This window comes from Anopheles arabiensis, chromosome 3, assembly GCF_016920715.1.
Source record: "Anopheles arabiensis isolate DONGOLA chromosome 3, AaraD3, whole genome shotgun sequence".
Classification (NCBI taxonomy): domain Eukaryota; kingdom Metazoa; phylum Arthropoda; class Insecta; order Diptera; family Culicidae; genus Anopheles; species Anopheles arabiensis.
In genome coordinates this window covers 95,629,638-95,653,234 of record NC_053518.1, presented here as the reverse complement: position 1 = coordinate 95,653,234, position 23,597 = coordinate 95,629,638, and the positions used below count along the sequence as shown (strand labels likewise).

General features: G+C 39.1%; 1 protein-coding gene across 4 annotated transcripts in view; it reads right to left on the bottom strand.

Annotated features, from left to right (window-relative positions):
* Window positions 1-952: 952 nt before the first annotated feature.
* The window catches only part of LOC120900258 (insulin-like receptor), a 39,089-nt gene continuing 16,444 nt past the window's right edge, over window positions 953-23,597 (bottom strand). For all 4 annotated transcript variants that reach the window (XM_040307021.1, XM_040307022.1, XM_040307020.1 and 1 more), the window contains 12 exons: window positions 16,459-16,745; window positions 16,191-16,319; window positions 7,102-7,267; window positions 6,524-7,009; window positions 6,274-6,418; window positions 5,604-6,210; window positions 5,401-5,518; window positions 5,118-5,346; window positions 3,527-5,045; window positions 3,205-3,445; window positions 2,949-3,128; window positions 953-2,880 (listed from right to left, as the gene is read on the bottom strand). In XM_040307021.1, the coding sequence (XP_040162955.1) occupies window positions 2,971-3,128; window positions 3,205-3,445; window positions 3,527-5,045; window positions 5,118-5,346; window positions 5,401-5,518; window positions 5,604-6,210; window positions 6,274-6,418; window positions 6,524-7,009; window positions 7,102-7,267; window positions 16,191-16,319; window positions 16,459-16,745 (4,085 nt within the window). In that variant the 3' untranslated portion in view covers window positions 953-2,880; window positions 2,949-2,970. The remainder of the gene's footprint in view (window positions 2,881-2,948; window positions 3,129-3,204; window positions 3,446-3,526; window positions 5,046-5,117; window positions 5,347-5,400; window positions 5,519-5,603; window positions 6,211-6,273; window positions 6,419-6,523; window positions 7,010-7,101; window positions 7,268-16,190; window positions 16,320-16,458; window positions 16,746-23,597) is intronic.

Here is a 23,597-nt window from a genome sequence, read left to right as displayed (position 1 = left end):
TTCATTAGCAAAGATGCAAGAAAAACAATTAAGGCTATTTCAACTCGGGTACTGTCTTAAACCATGGCGAAGAAAAGCTTTTCAATAGTATATATTGTAGTACGCGCTGGCACTATTGTTTGTTTAGCTTTGCAGCAAAGGAACTGTGTTTTGTTGATATACATTCGGCGTTTATTTCCTAAGAATATTTTCCGTTTTTCCTCCATTTATTCTCTATCTCTATCATTCGGCGTTTATTTCCTAAGAATATTTTCCTTTTTTCCTCCATTTATTCTCTATCTCTATCTCTATCTCTATCTCTATCTCTATCTCTATCTCTATCTCTATCTCTATCTCTATCTCTATCTCTATCTCTATCTCTATCTCTATCTCTATCTCTATCTCTATCTCTATCTCTATCTCTATCTCTATCTCTATCTCTATCTCTATCTCTATCTCTATCTCTATCTCTATCTCTATCTCTATCTCTATCTCTATCTCTATCTCTATCTCTATCTCTATCTCTATCTCTATCTCTATCTCTATCTCTATCTCTATCTTTATCTTTATCTCTATCTCTATCTCTATCTCTATCTCTATCTCTATCTCTATCTCTATCTCTATCTCTATCTCTATCTCTATCTCTATCTCTATCTATCTCTCTCTCTCTCTCTCTCTCTCTCTCTCTCTCTCTCTCTCTCTCTCTCTCTCTCTCTCTCTCTCTCTCTCTCTCTCTATATATATATATATATATATATATATATATATATATATATATATATATATATATATATATCTTCTTTCTCGTCGTTATCTTCCTTATTCTCTCACACCCCTTGAAGTTATCAATTATTTTATGCATTTTATATTACAAAATAAACACCCTCCTTATGTTGTTGCATTATAACAACTAATACCAGATAGTTGATTACTATATTCGCGACACTTGCAGCTATTGCGAACGATGAGAATATACCTGTTTTAGTTTTTATTTGCTTGTCTTCGTCGTCCTTCCTGTTTATTTACATTGTTTAAACATGCATTCATTCCGTACGAAACTATTTATTACTTTAAAGACGTACAAAATTTACGAAACACAATCGGTGTCATTCGCATTTAATTCTCCGACTCCAAAAAAAATCATTGTCAACTCTCAAATGGTACAATCAATACTAGAATTTTCTTAACATAAATTCGTTGTCAGTTTAAAATGTATCTTGCTTTTGTATCTTGCCCGAGCTATTGCAGACATATGTTGGTAGCTATCAACTAGGTATTTCGATCTTTTATTTATGTCATCTGTAAACATATACAAGCCTCTAAATGCCGTAATTGGCATTTATCTGAAATTCCCCAATGTTACCGACAGATACATATATTTACAACGTTTCAATCGAATGCACCGTTACCTTAGCTGTTCTTAGTAGTTAAGATGTTTAGTTCAAATTATAGTTATTATATCTTACATTTAAACCGTATGTGCATTATTACTATGGGGTTGCTTGCTCTCGAATAATGTATATATCATATTATTTGATACTTAAGCGAAAAATATTGTGCTAATTTGTATGTTTTGTATGAACTTGGCTATAACTGTGCTGCTATATGCTCGCGAATAAATCAGGTAAACAAGACTCAAGAATATAACTAAGGATTGTCTATCATAATTGGCATACGGAGTACTCTATTTGATTCGATTGAAAAAGGTACTAGAGTTTAGATAGAACATTGAAAAAAAAAACTTTGTAACGCCGAAACTATGTTGCAAGATAATTAAATTTGGGGAAACATCTCATTTGTTACTTTACATAACGCGTTACATAATATAAGTAGAAAGCCTGTCTGATTAAGCTATCTTCTGTGAATACACTTTTATTTTGATAAACTTAATAGCTGCTCTTTAGTACGCTTTGCAATGATTACTGAAAAAATATGTGGAAAACGTAAAACAAAATTGAAAGTAATTTTCAATAATTATGCATTGTTTCTATTAAAAAATTAAAATTTTCAGGACCATTATGCGAGGAAAAATTAGAAAAGAAACTTTTTAACTTTCGCACTCACATGCTCTAAGCGAAAAATTGTATTACCCGATATAATTCCGTCTCTCTTAAAATTTGTTTCGTATGCCGAGGATATATAATTGAAAATATTAATATAAACCGCTCTTGACGGATTTTCATGGAATCCAGGTTAACCTGTATCGAGTTTCCTCCGTCAGGCGCACTGGTAACAAAAGATTTTATAATCTTTTAATTGTATCATGCCAGAAGGCACGGCGACAACGATTAAGGGGTTTTTGGACTCTCGGTACAGAGTATAGTGGCATTTGTTTGCGATCGACACACCGACTATTGGTTACCTACATGACGCTCCTTTCACAATTTACCTTGACAGGTCGAAGGATATAAATATCGCTAATTCTAGCAGCCCAATACATAGAAGTGTGATTCCTCCGTTTGCTCTTAGCTATACTAAAATTCGTACTAGTTTGAGGTGTTCATACGGATTGGTGGGGAAGGAATACAAGATCGATCACGAGAATGCAATGTAATCTGTAACTATAATATAACCTGTTACAATGTTCTTAGACCCTTTGTCAAGAGCTCAATTGTTGGATACGATGCATCGATTTAGATGCGTTTGTGCTACAGTCTAATAGATTGTTAAGCGATGTTGCATGCGACTCTCGCGAAGAGATGCTTGTTGGCACCATTGCGTAATGTTTGGTTAAAAAGAAAAGTGTTTCCACTTGCTTAATCAATACCACCGATCTCCTTCCATAACTTGCATCGTTATCGCATTTCGTTATTTCCTTCATTTTCGGCTTTCCTGACTGGTGCTGGCCGATATGTTTTGTTTGTTTTTAACATGGCTAAATATTCGTAAACCATATGAATGCTGTGGTGATAAGAAGAAAAAGTTTATAACAAAACAAAGTTGCGATATTTATACAGTAGTAAGCCTACCTGAGCACCCTGGAGCGTTTGCTCACCTCTGAGGTGAATGGGGTGAACGAATGTCTGGTTTAGGACCATTATTGTGCATTAATCGGCTGTCCGTCAATTCGATAGAATATGCATCATCCTCATCTTCTTCGAAACCGTCGTCATTAGCACGCAACGGTTCGGTAACATCATCTAACAATTCTATAAATGAAATGGAATACAAAATCAAATACAATAAAATTAATCAAATTTCGATAGATATTAGGTGATATATTACCATTTCCAGGCTGGATAGAATTATCCATAGCATCCGGCGAGAAAAAGAAAGACACTCTTTTAAAATTATCGTTAGCATCGGGTAACAACATACGAATGATATCTATAAATGAAGGTCTCGCCGAAGCTCGGTGTTGCCAACAGATTCGCATTAGTTCATAAAGCTTATCCGGGCAGTTTTCTGGACGTTCCATTACTCCACCGTCAATCACGTACCGCAATACTTGGTCATTAGTCAGTCCCTGTTAATAAAAAAAGATTATAACATCCGTTAACGTTGTTCTTGTAGCTTTAGCTTGATACCATTTATGAAACATATCTACCTGGTAAGGTTGGGAGGCTAGCGTTGCCATCTCCCAAAGAACGACGCCATAGCTAAATACGTCACTGCTGCTCGAAAACATTCCATCTTTTAAACTTTCTGGAGCCATCCATCTTACTGGCAAAAAACCTTTTGTTCCTTTTCTATAATAGTCAGTTTCGTATATGTCGCGTGTCATGCCAAAATCACCTATTTTTACTGTCAGATCTTCGGCTACCATACAATTCCGAGCGGCTAAGTCGCGATGGACAAATTTTTTTGCTGCAAGGTATGCCATACCGTCTGCAATTTCTATAGCCATTTGATAAATCTGTTTGAGTGTTGGAGGTTGCGGGGACGACTCCTCTCCATTTTCGTAGTCCGGCCGATGACGCCGGAGATAGCTTTTCAAGTCGCCATTTGCCATCAGCTCCATTATCACAAGCGTCGGTTGACCAACAGATACAACGCCATAAAGACGCACAACGTGGTGGGTGTGAAACTCTTTCATAATTGTTGCTTCAATGAGAAAACTATCGCGCTCTCGCTCGGTGGCGTTTTCCGTTACTGTCTTAATGGCACAAGGTACATTAACATCGTTCCCGAGTTTGGTCATGATTCCTTTATAAACCATACCAAACGAGCCTTGTCCAAGCTCTTCTAGTTGGATTATGTGTTCGCGGGGAACTTCCCATTCGTCTACTTTGTAGGTTACTCCGGCATAGTCGGGATTGACCTGTGCAAACAACCGCATGTTCGACATCGGTATGTAGTTGTGCTTCAAATAGTAGACGACACCTATGACCAAAACGATAATAATTACTATTGTCGCAGTGATTACCCACCAGGTTACAACGGTAGAATCTGTGTCGCGTTTTTCTAAATACAGAAATTTTGGCGGAGAATATGGACCATTGCCTGCCGTTGTTGTAGCCATAATGCGAACACTATAGTTGCCTGCCTCTAGTTTTGTCAGTAAAGCATAGCCAAGAAGTGTGTGCACATCCACTGTCACACAGCGCACGGTGGGCTGAACTGAGTCTAGGTCAGTTCGATGGTACTTAATCGAGTAAGACACTAACACTCCGTTGGGCTTTGAGGGACCTTTCCATCGTACACGAATAACCCGTTGCGTATGATTAGACTGATCGTCTAGTTCTATAGAATCTATTGGAATATCGTCCGCTTCAGGCTTAGTTGGTGTGCGGTATATAAACATCGCTTCTGGGCCACAAGCATCCGCCATATCTTGCACCACAACACCAGGAACTTTGGCGGCCGGTTCACGACAAGCGAGTACCCGGAAAGAGTAAAGAGCGAAATGTTTAAAATGTGACAGAGGAAACGTTATTCTTGTTTGATTAGTTGTAGCTCCAAGACTGCGGTAATACTCTTCGTTGGGTTCTTTTCGGATAGGATAACTCGAAGATTGCTTGGGTGCATTCTCAGTGTTTGATGGAAATATGTACGAATTGTTCCCAACCGGAATTGAAACACTGCTGCTACCATCTTCTCTTCGTTTTCGACTGGACTTTGGATTTCTAAAAATAGGCAATACAATTGTTTGTTATCATTTGTATGCAACTATTTGAACTCACCATTATTAAACGTACTTGATATACACATAATTATGTAACCAGTCCTCGAAACCTATTGACATCTCCACCTCATTTATATCTATTTTCGGACCGCTATCTGACTCTGAAATGCTTGATGTTTTGCAGAAAGCCTCACACTCCTCCTTGGAACATTGATTTTGGTTGTCTTTGGCCGGTACTACCGTGGTAGCAATTGATGTGCTCTCTGCGGGAATGTTTGGCTTGGACGAAGGTTTTTCAATTTCTGTAAACATTTTTTTTTGTATTTAAGTTAACAATTACAAAGAATATATCATACCATCGTGGCAATAATTCCTTTGTCTGATCATTTCATTACGCTCGTCATTTAGTGTAGCGCCGATTCTGTAAGCTGATAGTTTTCCATTGATTTTGGTTGGCTCCTGCCATGATACAATCTGTATGGTATTAAAAAAAAGAGTAAAGTAATAAATAAGAATACTTCAAAAAGACAATCAAATATCATGCTATACGCTAACTTACCAGTGTGTCATTATCTATGTAAACGTGTAAATCTTTAACGATTCTCGGTGTCCCAGGAGATGTTCGAAAATATGTGATATCCGTTTGCCCACCTAAATTCTCTGAAGATAGCGTGTACGTTTTAACATAATATGCATATTGTGTAAAAGCTTGCAATTTCGTTAGAATATGGGTCGCATCATCATTTTCCTGTATGTATGCGACGTCGTCGACCCGCCATCCCTGAGAATTGCAGGCATCTCGTCCATCGTAAAACGTAACATTTTCGTGTGGTGCTTCAATATAGTATACAACATAGCCGAGTAACTGTCTCATATCGGGTAGGTCCTTAAATGCATCCCACTGAATGACAGCTAATTCCAACGAAATTTTAGTCGGGTGTGTGTTGAGTTTCTTTATTTCACACGCCACTCGGACTCCATTGGTTTTGTTTAACTGTTCTTCATTTTCAATGCCTACACCTTCATCAAAATGACTTTTCAGAGAAGTAATCTTCTTAACACATAACATAGGGTTGTCATTAAAACGAACATTGCCACGTTTAATGGTAACATTTTGATTCCATAGCTCCTGAAGGTTCTGGTTGTCGATCACACTCAAAGACAGACTGCAAATACACATACACAGTGTTCAAGATCCATTTTAAGGCGTATTCGATAAATATACTTACTTCGCGTTTAAAACGGTTCCATGAATAATCTTAAGATTTCGAAAAAATCCCAACGACATTAGGGCGTATGAACGAACAATGGTTAGGTAACCATAGATCTCTTCGATTGAGTAAAGTACTTTCTCCAATTCACGTACAACGTTTTCTAGAAATTGACATATACAAAAAAAAATCAAAGTTATTACGTTTCATTTCAAAGTTTCATTTTTGCAACATGTGGAATGTGTTTTGGTAATTGAATTATGCATACCTCCTCCAAGTTGGCGCAGCCTAATCGAAAGAGATCCTTGAATGATCGTACATCCGCGCAATTGTTGCATTTGCGATATGCTCTCAATGACCATTCCCTTGCATTCGCTGCGACACGGGCCCTTACATGGAACGCACGCCAAACGTTGCGATCCAGTAGCGCGTGTCAGAGTGTATCCTAAGGGACAATCAAGTCTACATTCACCCTGCGCAGGGACATACGGATAGTTGTCGGTGATATCGGCTATGCGCTGAAGGGGTTTATATATTTTGTAACATTCTTCTTCCGTTAAACATCGACTTTCACTGAAGAGAAACATGTGATCCGGGCATTTGTCTACACATCTTGTTTGGTTGTTGTGAATGTAATAATATTTTCGACACACCATACAGTGTGATTTGTTTTCAATGCTGCATTGACCAAGGCAGGATGTACTACAGCATTCACCTGTTTTATTGCATGACTTTGGACAATGTGCCGGACATTCTGGGAAACGCAGAAAAGAATATTAATAAAACGGATCTTTATTCTACCGTTGTATTATTAATACAACGTGAAATGAATGATATACAACATACTTTGCTGGCAGTGATTAGTTGACCAACACAGATGGCTTGCTTTTTCGTTATGAATGAGGCGGTTTACGTCTCTCAAGGGACATCGAATCGTCTGTGTTATACCGCTTGGTAATGAAACGGTGACGTTACTCGGGCAAGTGGTGCATTCGTTTCCATCTTGATTACCCTGGCCATTATTATAGTTTATAATATGTGTTTAATAGTACAAGAGTAAATTAGTATTTTGTTATCATGATACATCGTTTACAAAGCAACATATTACAAAAAACGGAAGCTTTACTTTTTTTACTATTTCATTTACTTTACTATCTAGTTAAATTGGCCCGGTTACAGGACTATGCAAAAGATCTTTACAAACTAAGGGTGTTGGCAACGCTCATCCAAAGCGATTTTATCGGACGAAATTTATAACGGATTTGACAGATAACGTCAGACAAGAAATCGCATTCTTCTCCTTCTACTGCGGATATGCCTATACAATATGAATACCGCCTATAAAATATTCTACCTGATCCTCCAGGATCGTCTTGTCCCTCACGTCGAAAAGATAGTCGGAAACTATCAAAGAATATTCCGAAACAGAAAATCAACCACTGATCAGATCTTGGAGAAGATGACAGAATACAAAAACAACACGTACCATCTCTTCGTTGACTTCTAAGCCGCATATGATAGCACGGGCTTGCCTGTCTTCTATTCAACTTGGCGCTAGAGAGGGTCATCCGGGATTCGAGAGTGGAGAGTTCGGGAACCATCTTCTTTAATCATCCCAGATCCTAGCATACGCTGATGATATAGACATCATTGGTCTGCGGCTCTTCTATGTAGCAGAAACCTACCAAGGGATCGAGCAGGCGGCAGAGAACCTCCGATTGCAGATCAACGAGGCAAAAACCAAACTGATGATGGCAACATCAGCGGCCCTACCAATAAATAATCCAAACCTACGTACGTAGATTATAGTACCTATATAGTTCCGGTACTCACATACGCCTCTGAGACATGGACACTGTCCAAATCTGACGAAACCCTCTTAGCCGCGTTCGAGAGGAAGATGCTCAGAAGGATACTTGGCCCCGTATGTGTGGAAGGACAATGGAGAAGCCGCTATAACGACGAGCTATACGAGATGCACGGCGACCTCACTTTCATGCAGCGTATCTAGCTCGCCAGGCTCCGGTGGGCTGGCTATGTTGTGCGCTTGGAAACGGACGACCCAGACCTTAAAGTCTTTTTAGGCCGTCCACAAGGAGAGAGAAAGCATGGTAGGCCCAAATTGAGGTGGCAAGATGGTTTGGAGGCGTCCGTAATTAAGGCCCGGATACAGGGATTTCCAGGACTCTTGACTCTTATAGGATGTGAACTTCATATGATAGAAATCGGACTCTATGGTACCCTTTTTGGACAGGCTCCTAGGAAAATCCTATCGGATATGTCCAACAAGTCTATAGAGTCCAATTCCCATTACTTTAAGTTCATTTCACGTAAAGGTCGCTTTATAGCCGAAGTGGACGTGAAATCGTCCGATAAAACGTTGAAAATGTATTTTTATATTAAATCCTGGAGAATACAGTCGCTCTGTCGGCGAGGAATTAACACTTTGACCGCCGGCCTGACGTCACAGTTTGCGAGTGAGCACGTAGCGCATGACAAGAGAGCGATGAAAGCGACAATTGTTCGTGCGACTATTATCACTCTTTTGTTTCATTTCGATAAGCGGCGTAGCACATGTCGTTCTCGTTCTCTCTTTCCTACCTCATTCGTTATCCAGAGAATTGGTGAGCGTCAGATACAGAGCTGAGCGGTGAACAAAGCCGTCATGCGATTTCATATGACGCGGCGCTTAAAGTGTTAAGGCCGGGCTACATTGATCGTACTCGCACGCGTAATTTTGATTTTCACCAGCGCATCTGGCGGCGGCTGACCGAAGCATTTTGCCAAACAATTTGGAGCCGCTCCAGAAAATACGTTAATTTTCCATGTTTTTTACTTAAATCGGAGGAGAAAAGTTTTGTAAAACGTAGATACACATGTTTTGCACGCATTGCATCCATTTTTGCAATGGAAAACGATGGAAAAACTACTTAATTTTGAGATCCGGCAGGTCCATTCCCTCGATGACCAAAAAAAGCTTCCACCAGCCGCCGCCAGATGCGCTAGTGAAAATCAAAATTACGCTTGCGAGTACGATCAATGTAGCCCGGCCTTTAAAGCTTAAATCAAAACAAACAATACAGAAATTCAAACAAGACTAGTTACGACTATATCGCACATACTTAGGTCTCTGTAGGATTATTTAAATTCGGCGAGAAATTAAAGCTTAAATCAAAACAAACAATACAGGAATTCTAGCAAGACTCGTTAGGACCATATCGCCTATTGGTAGGAAGGATCATTTAAACTCGTTTCCATTTAATTAATGTTTTCATTATTCAAAAATGTATTAATAAACCTATTGAATATAATAGCAGATAAATAATATAAATTTATTAAATTACATTGAATTGAATGAAGAATATGTTAAATGCTAATATAACATTTTATATTAATTTTTATTTCAATTTAAATACAGTCTTTCCCCGAGTTACGCGACACTTTGAGTCACGCGAATTCGAGTTACGCGAATTTTTATTTTTGACAGTTCAGATGTTAAATCGGTACAATTTTCTCCATCAATTGTCAAATGAATAATAAGTTGCAATTTTTTCAAATGTTTCAAATCACTAAAAAAAAAAATTACCGAATTTTTACATCAATTGCATCAAATAAGTGAAAAATTACATAAATTAACTAAATATAATCTAAAATCATTATTAATCAAGTATATTTTGGCTGTAAAACATGATACACGACTTACACGAAAAACAATAATGTCACCAATCGCATTGTTTGATATCACCAACTATTTTGTTTCTAAATTTTTGTAATCGATTAATTAAATCCAAGCAAAAACTGTATTCTTCTAGATTGCGACTCACAATCATTCGCTAAATTTGATCCTGTATCTCAAAAGTTTGCCGACCGCTGAGTTAGCTGATCAATTCCAAACTAATTTGAAAGTGAAAACATTTACACTACCAACCTAGTTGGGTCTCTATGGCGATCATTTGTTAATCAAATCAATTTAACCTAGAATTTTTTAAACAGCTTGATCTCTTTTAATTCCATACGTAGTTTAGAACCCCTTATATACTATATAAAAACAGAAAAATAATGACGAGCTAGGCCGTTCCGGGTCGTTTCTAACTCTGTACGAGCTAGTCGACTCAGCCACTAGTGACAACCGACCTTCTCCCTATAAGTTAAACCTTCTTTTTATAAATTGAAAAAAGTTTTTTTTTACCAATACAAATTCCTTAAAGGCCAGGCTACATTGATCGTACTTCGTAGTGTAATTTTATTTTTCACTAGCGCATCTGGCGGCGGCTGACCGAAGCATTTTTCCAAACAATTTGGAACCGCTTCAGAAAATATGTTATTTTTCCATATTTTTTAATTAATTTGGACAAAAAAAGTTTTGTAAAAAGAAGCTGCACATGTCCTGCACGCATTGCATCCATTTCCGTGACAAAAAACGATGGAAAAACTACTCAATTTTGAGATCCGGCATGGCCATTCGATGGCCTCGATGACCAAAAAAAGCTTCCACCAGCCGCCGCCAGATGCGCAAGTGAAAATCAAAAATACACGTGCGAGTACGCACAGTGTCCCCCGGCCTTAACAATCTCTATAATAGAAATCTAGTAAAGACTGATTAACATTACTTTCCAGCGGTTGCTTGATTGCTTTTTACACAGTTTACATCAAAGTGAATTGATGTATCAGGTCGGCTTATCCAGTGCAATTTGACGTCTAAAAACGAAAATAGGAAGAAAACCTGGTTTGAAAGTTAGATCCAAAGTCTTTGAAAGAGAACAGGTCGAAGCGTTTAGAGTAAATTGACAGAAAGCCATGGGAAAATTTTGACAGTTAAATTGAACATTGTTTATGTTTAGCGATGGACGTTGCTATGGAGTGAATAAGAGTTTTGTTCAACATTTTGCACTCATTTCCTATTAGAATATTACAAGAAGTAGAATCCAGTTAGAATATAACATGGCTGATACAATCCAAGGATCTCTTTTATCATTCGTCGCCGGGTTATAAGCAGAAGACGGTATGCATATTGTACTTGTGTGTGCCGATTCGATGTTTCATTTTACTCTCAGTGTTTAATTGAAGGTAAATAGGACCTCTGTTACCCAGTTGGAACATGTAAAGTGCTATTTTATGCCTGTTAAACTTTTCGTTCTTCCAGCAGGACCGTTGCAAACAGTAGTGATTCGTGGCCACGGAAAGGCAAGCAATGAGGTTATCTGTATACAGAGTAGACTGCAACTATTTCTACTTTATTCTCCAGAAGTGATTGACCGCAAGAAATTTAACCAATTTAATCTTCCTAATAGTAAATTCGTCCACTTTTCCACGTTAACTATTAGCCGTGTTTTTGTAAACACTTTTTCATGAAACTGTCAAAAGCGAGCTGAAAATGGCAACCTAGCAACGGGCTTTGCATCGACCTGTTCTCCTTAATAGATCTTGGTTAGATCCATAACAAACTGGGTGCTTTGATGATTGTTCCATACACTTTTTTCTAAGTCTATCCCACGTTTTCACAATTTCACACGATATTTGAGAACAATCAGAGGTCTGTTGAATGAAACAAAATGATGTATTCAAAGGGCACTATGATAATTTCCTTACTTTAAGTATGATTTGGTATTTGGTTCGGTTGGTACACTGTTCCTTGCTTGCTGGCTTAACAGATTCAATAATTGTTGCCTATATATCAGATTTTGCATCATCAGAATTTTGATTTTTTTTTTGCATTTTGATTTTTTTTGCATAATCAGAATTTAGATTTTTTTTATCAGAAAGAAAAGTTTTGTTGGAATCCGTAAGTAAGTTTTTTGGCTTCTTTCTTCGTGCTACGCCTGTGTTGAAAACGGTGTGGATTTTTTTAGATAACACTTATTGTGCCTTTATTGTGCTGATTTTATTGTGGTGTAATCAAAAAATTAGTCCACTGTTCCTGGTTTCCGTTTCAACTAAAAAGGGCGAGGGCAGGCGCATCCTGCCCTTTTATCGCCAAACTTATCGTTTTCCCTATCTTTCCTCTCGCTCGCTTGACTTCCCTTTCACTCTTTCTTCATCTATCCATTTCTGCTCTCGCGCTGTGACCTGGCAGATTGTTGGGCACTCACGAGTTTCCAACAGCCTGAGTAAAACCTCATACCATTTCTGCGAGATACTGTTAAAACTTTAAGCCATACTAGATTTGGTTATGGAACAAACTGTCTAAATGTGTGTCGATGTATTGGTGAGGAAGAACACTATAAGCCCATCTGATATATACACTCACTTCGGGAAGAAACCTCGGTTTGACAGTTAGATCCATAATACATAAACTGAGTGCTATGATGATTTTTCCGAATACTCACTCAGAAGTCTGTCCAAAATTTTCACTATTTTCTACAGTTTTTGAGAGTAATTCGTGATAAGATGAACGGAACTTGATCATGTGTAAACTGGAACTCTGATCAGCTATTGGTTAGAACTCTTTATAAGCGTTCTACCGTTTTTTGTTTGATTGGTTGCTTCCTGGTTGTACGCATTAAAAAATCACTTCCTATGTATCATATATAGCGAAGCAACGGTTTTATTGGGAACAGGTGACCTTCATATCTTGATATCAATCCAAAAACTGACCGTTAAGCTGCTTTTTAACTTCTTTCTTCTAACTACTTGAGAGTAACACCAACTACCATTTCTGCGAGACACCGTTTTATCTTCAAGGTTAGGTTTGTGTTTCAATACTTCCGTTTTAGCTTTAGGTTTGTGTTTCAATACTATTCTCAATTCTAATATTGGGGGCCTTCACGATTCTAGTTAGTTTTTTGTAAGGAGTTTGACAGTTGGTGGCTGAAATCATGTAAACACTCCATACAAAACCACAGAAAAAGCTAGCCTGCAATTTTCAGTCTAGATTATTCTAGCCACAAAGCTAGAATTAGATTCAAGTACCTTCTCGAAAACACGGGTTTGTTTACATTTATCCCAAGGTGCACTAAAGAGATCAGGTGATGTAATATAGAATCAAAGTGTATGTAGTTCAGGTGGTCTTATAGCATTTTTTATAACCAATTTTGAGCATCACTTTTTAACAGAACGAGTGAAAACTTTTGCTCAAACGAGCTTTCTGGAGGCTTGACGAATACTCAAAACACTCTTAAAATCTTCATTCAGAAGCAGAAGCGATAAAAATCAGCCTTCTAAATTCATACACCTTGGGATAAGCCCACCTGTATATTATACTCACTAAGATAGCTGCTCGAAAACTGCATTACAATGCAAACCCAAGGGCCCCATTCTCCTCCATCCGTATGTAGGACTCTTGTATAGCTTTACTGATTCTTTACTAAGTTAAAACACTCCTGTATTTTATACTCAGCCTCTGACTTAGCCTTCAACAGATAGATAACAGTACATCCGCTAAAATCATCTAACAGCTTCATAAAATATCTGTTACCTCTCGGGGTAGTAACTTCCATTGGGCCTCCAATGTCAGAATGAATTAAATCACCAACTGTATGCGACTTACTTAAAGATTCTTTCGGGAACGAAAAACGACTCATCTTTTCTTCACCCCACATTTCGCAGACACACTGAACATCGCACTTCTTCATTTGTAGTTCATATCCAAGTTCTTTTCGAACAATCGCAGAGATTGCTTCGGGATCTCTATGACCTAAACGACGATCCTCCAGTTGTTCACACAATTCCGAATGTTTCGATTTTGTAAGTAGTACTTTTTGGACGTAATTTTTCAGCCGATAGAGTCCACCTTGTGGTGGTACCGTTGCCAACTCGTACGAATTAAGAACATGCCCGTCTTGGGTTTAAGCCTCGAATAGACCGTGCCCCCATACGTACGACTGACTATCCTGCTATGTGTAATCAATAGGTCACTGACAGCCTAGCTCACTTCACTAGTGAGCTAGGGGGAGGCCTTGACCGACAACGGTTGTTGTGCCAAAGAAGAAGAAGAAGAGTCCACAATGTTGCTTGCTTAAAAGCATTGTTTCTTATCATCGCATTTGAAACCGTTTCTATCCAATAAAATGTTGAATCCAAGATCGCAAATATTACTCACCGAGCGCAAATTTCCAGCAAGTGACGGAACAATCATAACATCGTTAAGCGTAACCTTCACTCGATCGCCATTTTCTAGTAAAGGTGTCGTCTTCACTCGATCACCATTGCCACCTTTATTCGCTATATTCGTCCCATCAACTAAGCAAATCTCCGGTTATCTGGACGGATATTTGTTTAAAAAAAAACATTGTTCGTCATATGTTAGGTCGCACCAGAATCCAAATACCACCAGTTTCCTTCACATGCTTGGTTCTTTAACCAAGTTAGCTCTGTCACCTCTCTGGTTGTTTTTCATAATAAAATCTTTACGAACGTCTGTCATCAGTGGACAATCTCGAATAAAATGTCCCTCTTCTTAACAAAAATGACAAACGCCACGTTTCTTCATCTTTGGCAAAACCTTGATGATAGTTCCAATTTTCAACGCCTTTTCATCACACGAGCCACTTTGAAAATCGTAACATTCTTGCCTGCTTTCACTTCACCTGCCACTCGTCACGCAATTTATTCTTCACCAAATCCGCCATGATTTGATCCTTCGGGTAGCTTTTGATGACGTTGATTAGTGTTCCGTAGGACATAGAGAGCCTTGAAAGCATTACAGCCACAAACTGTGGAGGCATTAAGCCCTCATCTGCCACTTCCAAACGAACGTGCATCGCGGTAGTCCCACATTTCCTTCGCGGTAGTTTTCCGGCAAATGTGGACCAACAGGTCGTTTTCCACGGCTAAACCAATCATATGACGCGCCTCTACGTTTTTTTCAGACCAGATCGCCATCTCTTTCGCCGCCGTTGGCTTCGGATCTTTCACGGTTTTCATCAACTTCTCTTTCACGGTTGGGCAGTACAAAACCTAGACCGTTTTATAATTTTTGATCATACCGGGCTATGAAATGAGTGAAAATGAGCGTCGCAGCGAACGTTCTCGGGAACGAACGATTTCTCCGATACGGCTGATTGTGTTCAACCAACTCTTGCAGTCGTATCGGGAAGCTCGTTCATTCCCGGGAACGCTCATTTTCACTTATTTCATAGCCCTCTAGATCAAAAATTAGAAAACGGTCTAGGTTTTGTACTCCCCAACCTAGTGGTATAACCCTGTCCACTCATGAGCGACAAACGTTTATCGACGAACGAGTTCCCCGATAGGGCTGTTGGTCAGTCACTTGGTCGCGACATTTTCAGTCGGTGATCATCACGATGGTCATGGGAGATATACGGTGTCTGCGAGTGGTTCCAAGAAACATAATTGGTATCACGTTTTAAACAATAACGATTTGAATTTCAAAATTATCTACCACTTATAAACATGTCAGTTAGTTTCTGGTACACTATACACTTCCTAACTAATAAAATATTTGGAACAGTTTTTTATTGTTTGAATTTTAGAAAAAAAAACAAAACAAATACGTTTATCAAAAATTGATTACACAGTCAATCAGGGCAGTATATTTGTAATCTATTCGATCACTGTTATAATATTTGCATATAACGATTTAAAAGGCACACGTTTGTACGAAAGCGGGTTGACATTCGAGAAAGGGTGTTGCAGATCATTAAAATTATCCCATCGTCCCCCGTTGCATATCATCAACGTTTGCAAACTTCTTACTGCAATCATTGCATTGCTTAAAAAATAATCGGGAACGGGTTCAACAATCTTGATATAAAGAGAGAAACCTTGTAAACCGTAAATTTATTTTCCTTGGCCCATTTTCCAGAAAAGTGTTGAAGTCTAGAACAAATGCATTGAAACCTTTTTCGAATCTACACCGAATCAATAAAATTAACTGTTAGAGATTTTTTTCTTCCAAGTTTGTCATTGATAAATGGAGAATTAAAGTATTTCGACTTTGAGAATAAAATTCAGAAAAGATTCATATCTATACTTACTTTAATCCAGTTTTCGCCATAAGGCGCTATAGCTTTCCAATCAATCGTATCTGCATGGCATAAATTAGGGTTCTTCTCGATGCGCACGCCACCACGTTGAATGTCTATTAGTGAAGTTAGCCCCAACTCCTAAAACAATTCCGAAATAAACATCGCAGTATTTTGAAAAAATGGTACGCCTCTGTTTAATAATATAGACGAGGAAATAAATCTATTCAAACTAATATGGTATTATTTTATAATTTTCAATGCAAATAGCTGTACTTACCTTGATGTGCATTAACTCGTACACTACAAGAGCATAATTGTTGGCCAGTTCACTTCCTCTAATAACAGTAAGGTTAGGGAATAGTTGCCCTAAAGTTTGCAGACCGTTTACACGAAATAACAGCAGATAGCCTGTGATTTCCGTCAGCAGTGGGAAAGTGTAATTATCAAAACTGTCGTTGCCATATTTGTCAATAAGCATAATTTGCACAAATCCTTCAACCACCCGACAGTTTCTTAGTCGATCCAGATGAAGTGGAGTGTTCCGCACATCCACGCTCGAACAGACTACACACACGTAAACAGAAACAATTGTAGATAAAATAAATTATTAATCACAATAAACACATTTTTTATAGAGACTTTGAGCCGATTGGCAAAATTCGGCTCTTCCACGCAACAATAAACACATGTGCGTGGGGCAATTACATCAAACATATTTTTCAAAAACTCAAGCTATTGAATAACATTAACTAAAAAAATTGCCTTGTCTGTGTTTTATTTCAACGTTTTACTAAGATAGGATTTATAATCCTATTTCATTTTTTTCGTTCAGGAAGAACTGCCCGTTTTGCGTTACCCTACTTCAATTTAACCGCTATTTCATTATTTCATTTCATTATGCGTACTGTGAAATCAAAATTCTAAAAAAAAACTTGTAATAGGATTCGCTACAAACAAAGACAGCGAGATTTACAGGTGAAGGGTACGTAGAAGCAAGGAGAAACGGTATGAAACACAAGGTTGCGAGAGCGCGTTTTGTCTTTCCCCAGCCCCTTCTTTTGAAACAGCCAGATAAACGGCCGTATCGGGGAGCTTGTTCGTCGAAGAACGTTGCTCATGAGTGACCAGGGTTGTACCACTAGACTGGGCAGAACAAAACCTAGACGGTTTTCTAATTTTTGATCATAGAGGGCTATGAAATGAGTGAAAATGAGCGTCGCGGCGAACGTTCCCGGGAACGAACGAGCTTCCCGATACGGCCGAAAGTCTTCCTTTGGGTGAATTTGCGGGTGCACGCACTTTTTCTTTCTTCTTTGGCACAACAACCGATGTCGGTCAAGGCCTGCCTGTACCCACTTGTGGGCTTGGCTTTCAGTGACTAATTGATTCCCCCCCATAGCAGGATAGTCAGTCCTACGTATGGCGGCGCGGTCTATTTGGGGATTGAACCCATGACGGGCATGTTGTTAAGTCGTACGAGTTGACGACTGTACTACGAGACCGGCGCACGCACACCATGTTAAAAATAACCCGCTCCTTGTCCGTAGGGATTTCCGCGGTATAACCTACAATATTTTTTGCTAAAACCGATTATAACCTATTTGACATACATTGTTTTATTGTATTGTTTCTTTAATAAGCATTACTAACGATCCCGTTAGGTGCAAGAAAGCATAAGCGCTTCCGACCCGTTGGTACAGCGAGTTCGGGTCGGGTCAGTCTAGGGTGGTTTTATTCCAACCCGTGGTTCCAGTGAGTTCGGGTCCCGAATGATGGGTAGGTGCAAAAAAGCATAACCGCAAGGCCAGACGATGTCAGATAACGCATCACAGCAACCAGCTGATGTGCAATGTAAACGAATAACGTGTACAAAAGCACAACTAAATCCATTAAAAATCTTCAAAACAAAGTATTTTGTTAATTTTCAGTCAACAGTTCATCATTTCTTCCTATTTGTGAATATTCCGCTTAATACAAGGTTTTCCAATTGAGTTTAGACTAGCAGCATACTTTTTTTTGAATACAGTCTGTTCCCGAGTTACGCGGTTCTCGACTTACGCGGATTCGAAGATACGCAGTTTTCTAAATTTGACAGATCAAATGTCCAATCAGTACAATTTGCCTCAAGAAATGTACAATGCAGTATGAATTGCTTTTTTGCTAATACATTTAAACCACTTACAAGCGAAAAATATCAGAATTTTCTACACGAATCGTATCAAATAAATGATAAAGCACCGACAAACCGACGTGACACTGGCGTTACAAAAGTGTCCCACATGAAAGTACTGTCATTTACCAGTGAGGCGATCACTTCTGTCAAAGTAAGCTCTGTTCACTGCTGCTTCGATGTAAACAACTTTTATAAATACAAATTGCGAAGGAAGTGTGAGGCACGATTTTGTGAGAATTATTGGACAAAACACCAAGGAAAATAATTTTAAAAGTTTCCAAATCAATGCAAAAGATGTGAGAAGTACAAAACACAATACGCATTGGAATTTGCGAAGAAAAACAAAAAGGGGATTTAGCAGATTCTTCTCTGTGTCAGTGTAGTAAGCGAATCATTATAGAGATGGCGCTAGTGTTTAACGTATTTTCATTTGAAATAAGGAGACAACTTTTGAAGCTCATTTTGTTCGAAGTGTCACGTCGGTTTGTCGGTGGAGAAAGTGTATAAAAGCATTGAATAAAAAGAACCCAGTAACCAATTGTAATTTGGTCAAAAACCGCGAAATTCGACTTACGCGGAACGCACAAACCGCGTAACTCGGAAACATACTGTAGTCGCAATAGATTCTTGACTAGTATTCTCTATTTTTGATTGCGTGCAATGTATTATTGACTAGGAGCAATTGATTTCAGCAGGCCGGTTGCTGGCGCGGAGTGACCAGATTGTTTTTAGAGGTTATCGGTAGGAAAACTAAAACAAATTCGGTAATTTTCGGTAAATTAACTTTTTATTCACTAATAAAATTCATTGAATTGCAATTTTATCGTTGAACGTTCAATACTTAGAAAAATATTTGATATTTGGTAAAAAAAATAATAGTTTTAGTGTGCTCAATTGTACGGGGTAAGCAAGCATGGGGGAAGCATAAGCGACTCCGACCCGTTGGTGTAGCGAGTTCGGGTCGGGACGGGTAAGGTAGGTTCAATACTCAACCCGAACTCGTTGCACCTACGGGTCGGAGTCGCTTATGCTTTCTCGCACTTACTCATCATCGGGTAGACCAGAACTCGCTGCATCCACGGGTCAGATTTGATTCCGATTCCGACCTAGCACACCCGCTGCATCCACGTGTCGGAATCGATTCCGACTGGCTCGCACGTGACTCCGGGTCGGGTCGTGAAATGAATCGGCATAGCCCGCGTACACATGACGCCCACGGACCTGCCCATGCCCGAATGCAGAGCCGACAGCATACGATTCTATCTTCACCATTAACGTAAGAGGGATAGGCTCATACTACGAGCGTACCCGAAAGGTATGCATGCTTCACTCATCAGGATCTAAAGGCAAGGACAAGGCAAAAGAGACACACAAAAATGTTTCCTCACGGCTACACATGTCCTCTAGACGCGTTGTATATGCGTTTCGCTCGGTATTACAGCAGTATACGGCAGGTAAGCAGTTCAACTTCAGCTACCTGTTACGCATACGGTAAACGTCGGGAGGACGCCGGAACACATGGGCGCAAACTTTTCCATGATTTTGTATGACTTCGGCTGTTTTGGACCACACGTGTAGGCGCTCGCTATAACCCACCACTAGTTTATACACAGTTACGGCTGTAACAAGTGTTTATATTGTATGCGTACAATACCCTAACCAGATGGATGACGTTTCGAAAACGAATTTAGAAATACACCTGTTTCCAGCTACGATCGAATCTCGTTCCGTTTGCATTGAATCACGTGCCGCTTACTACGAATCACAGTCCACTACGATCGAATGTGTGCCAGTACCAAAGTGAGTTGATATATCACGTGGGCTTGTCCAGTGCAATTTGACGTCTAAAAACGAAAATAGCAAAGTGAGTTGATACATCAGGTGGGATTATGTAGTGCAATTTGATGTCTAAAAACGAAAAGAGGAAGAAAATCTGGTTTGACAGTTAGATCCATAACAAACTGGATGCTTTGATGATTTTTCTTTGTACTCAATCCACAATTCACAATTTTACTCGATATTTGAGATCAATCATTGGTCTGTAGAACCGAACTAAAGGATATATGCACAGGTACTCTGTTAAGTTCCTCACTTTAATCCACTTTAATCCTCACTAATCCAGGCAAGTACCGGGATTTCGTAATGAGTAGCAGTACCGCGGTTAAAAGTTCTTCACAGTTTTTAGATACGAGGTGAATCCTGTACCGTACTTCCGGTGATCGCTGATGAACCTAATATGTATCGAGAGGCTGTTTCCTAAGAAGATACCAAAGGCTGGAAAGATTCTATGAAATCAGAATTTGATGCCTTGGAAGAAAATTGAACGTGGAACCTGACGAGTTTGCTTGCTGGTCGTAAAGCCTGCTTCGATCGTAAGCCTGCTTCTTAGTGGGTGTATACGGTGAAAACCAATGCAGATGACTCGGTGGAGAGATTCAAAGCCAAGATAGTCATACAGGGTTTTCCAAGTCAGTTTCGCACTTATTTATTCACCGCATCCAAGATGTTTTTCAACAGCTGTCAAATATTGTACATGCTTAAAAACAAATTTTCGGTTTTTACACATGATTTTCAACACATAGCAAAGAACTGTCAAACTCAATCTAGCTTGAGACGTGTTGAAAATCATGCTGTAGATTTTAAAAATTATTTGATGGAAATGAAATGACAGATCGATGTGGAACAACATTTTGCATGCGGTGAATATCAATGTTTAAATTCGAAACTGTCTTGGAAAACCCTTTAAAGGGCTTCTCTCAAGTCAAAGATGTGTATTACAACGAGACATATGCACCTGTTGTTCGATTGGCTACCGTGCGGTATTTTATGTCCTTGACTGTCAAAATGGGCCTGAAGATACTGCAGATTGACGCAGTGACAGTGTTCCTTCTAGGAGATCTGGAGGAAGAGGAAATATACATGGAGCAGCCAAAAGGGTTCGTGAGTAAAGCACCGAACAAGGTCTGTAAACTGAACAAATCGTTATATGGATCGGAAGCAAGCTAGTAGAGTATCGAACTTGAAGCTAGATGCTGAGCTGAAACGCATTGGGTTAAAGCAGCTCATTTAAGATACTTGCGTGTACTGTAATATTAATGATGGAAACAGGTTAAAGAAACAGGTGACGAAGCGTTTTAAAATGCAGGACTTGGGTCTTGCTAAAAAAGATCTTGGAATACGTGTGACCAGAGCTGATGGTGTAGAAATGCTGGATCAAGAACAGTACATAAATGAACTTTTGAATCGTTATGGTGTAGCAGATTGCAACACTGTACGCCAGCTGACCCAAGACAGAAACTGAGTCCACATATGAGTCAACAGACAGAAGAGCGCAAGCAAATGGAAAATGTACCATACCGGGAACTGATAGGTGGCTTGCAGTACTTGGAATGATGTGAGTTACTACTGCAATGCTGCTGGTAAAGGTCACTGGATTGCAGCGAAACGAATTCTTCGATATTTGATAGGGACGAAACCCATGAAACTTATATACAACAGTACAAGCGATGGAAATTTCGAAGTTTTTTGTTATGCTGATTGGGGCAATGACACTGATAACCGTCATTCTATCACTGGTTATGTGATGAAACAGTCTGGAGGCCTGGCATTGCCGTAAACAATCAACAGTAGCACTTTCGACGACGGAGGCCGAATACATGGCAGTTTCAGCAGTTACTCAGGAAGCTGTTTGGTGGAAAGGTTTTCGACAAGAATTGGGATGTGCAGAGCCAGTGACGATTTATTATGATACTTGGTGTGCTATCCATCTGGCAGAGAAGTAAATTGGCTACTCATCCAGAAGTAAACATATCAATATACGACACCATTTCGTCAGGCAGAGCATTGCAAGAAATCTAATACACCTAAAACACTTTTGTTTTGAAAATCAAGAAGCAGAGTTGCTAACTAAGATACATGCATATATCCTTTTGTTTCATTCAACAGACCTCCAATTGTTCTCAAATATCGTGTAAAATTGTGAAAATTTAGGAAAGACTTACAAAACAGTAAATAAAAGGGCCAATTATGTGACTCGAGTGTTAGATACAAAGTAAATACTGTTTTTTTTTTTATTATGATCCCTGTTAGAGAACTCTATTTGTATCTGGTTTGATATATCTAACCGAACGAAGGCCATTTGCATTACCTGACTTAAACGGAGACCGTTATTTGTTCAACAGCTTTCCGTCAGGTTAAAGCTACGGAAAGCGTTTTGTTTTACGGTTTAACTACTAAATACATTTATTTAAATAACACGAATTGCATTTAAGTACATTCAGAAGGGATTTTTTGTAATTATTTAATGTAAAAGGGTAGGAGTAACAAATTGCACAGAAATTAGAGAAATATAACACAAGCGCTACTTTGCATGACATTGCCAAACACATTTACAGGCCTATTATTTTACTCGAATAACATTCGATTCCGTCGGAAGCACTCGAGTCGAGCGGGAGAAAAATTGGTATCGTTTTTGCCATTCGAATCGATGGAGGTTTCGTCGACATTTTTGTTCTCTGTGTGTTCTGTGTTTGACAGTTGGTCGAAGCAACCGGCGGTCGGAGTGAGTGTAAATAAACAGATTCAGCACTTCTTTAAAATCATTTTTTGCATAATTTTGTTGGAAATGGGGTAAATATGAATGATGAGAGTGTTGATAAACTTATGTTAAACTTTATTACACACGTAGACAGTAGCTTAAATTCTTTGTGAGGTTAAATTTGCGCGTTTGCGACAACTTGAGCTGTCGGCAGAAAATCTCTCGAATGCGCCTTCCTGTTCGAGCAATACGGTACCGATTTTTACTTCGTCGACTCGAAGCTGCCGATGAGCGACTAGAAGCGGAACGTCACTAGCAAAACGGTACGAAAATGAACATAATGAACGTGCGAGTGAATCTTCTCGAATGCCGAACGCAATATAATAGGCCTGATGAACTCACTTTGGTAAAAACTTCTGTTGCCTTTGCACTGTAAACAGACTGAAGATATAAAAAATCCAATAGTAACGGCACACGATTTTACCGTAGCGGCACGCATTCGATCATAGTGGCCTGCGATTCGAAGCAGGCGGCACATGATTCGATGCAAACGGCATGAGATTCGAACGTAACTGGAAACGGGTGTGATGTAATGTTATCGAAAATATTGCGAAATATTCGAAAAATATCGAAAAGTGCGATTCGAAGCAGGAGGCACATGATTCAATGCATCCGGCATGAGATTCCAACGTAGCTGGAAACGGGT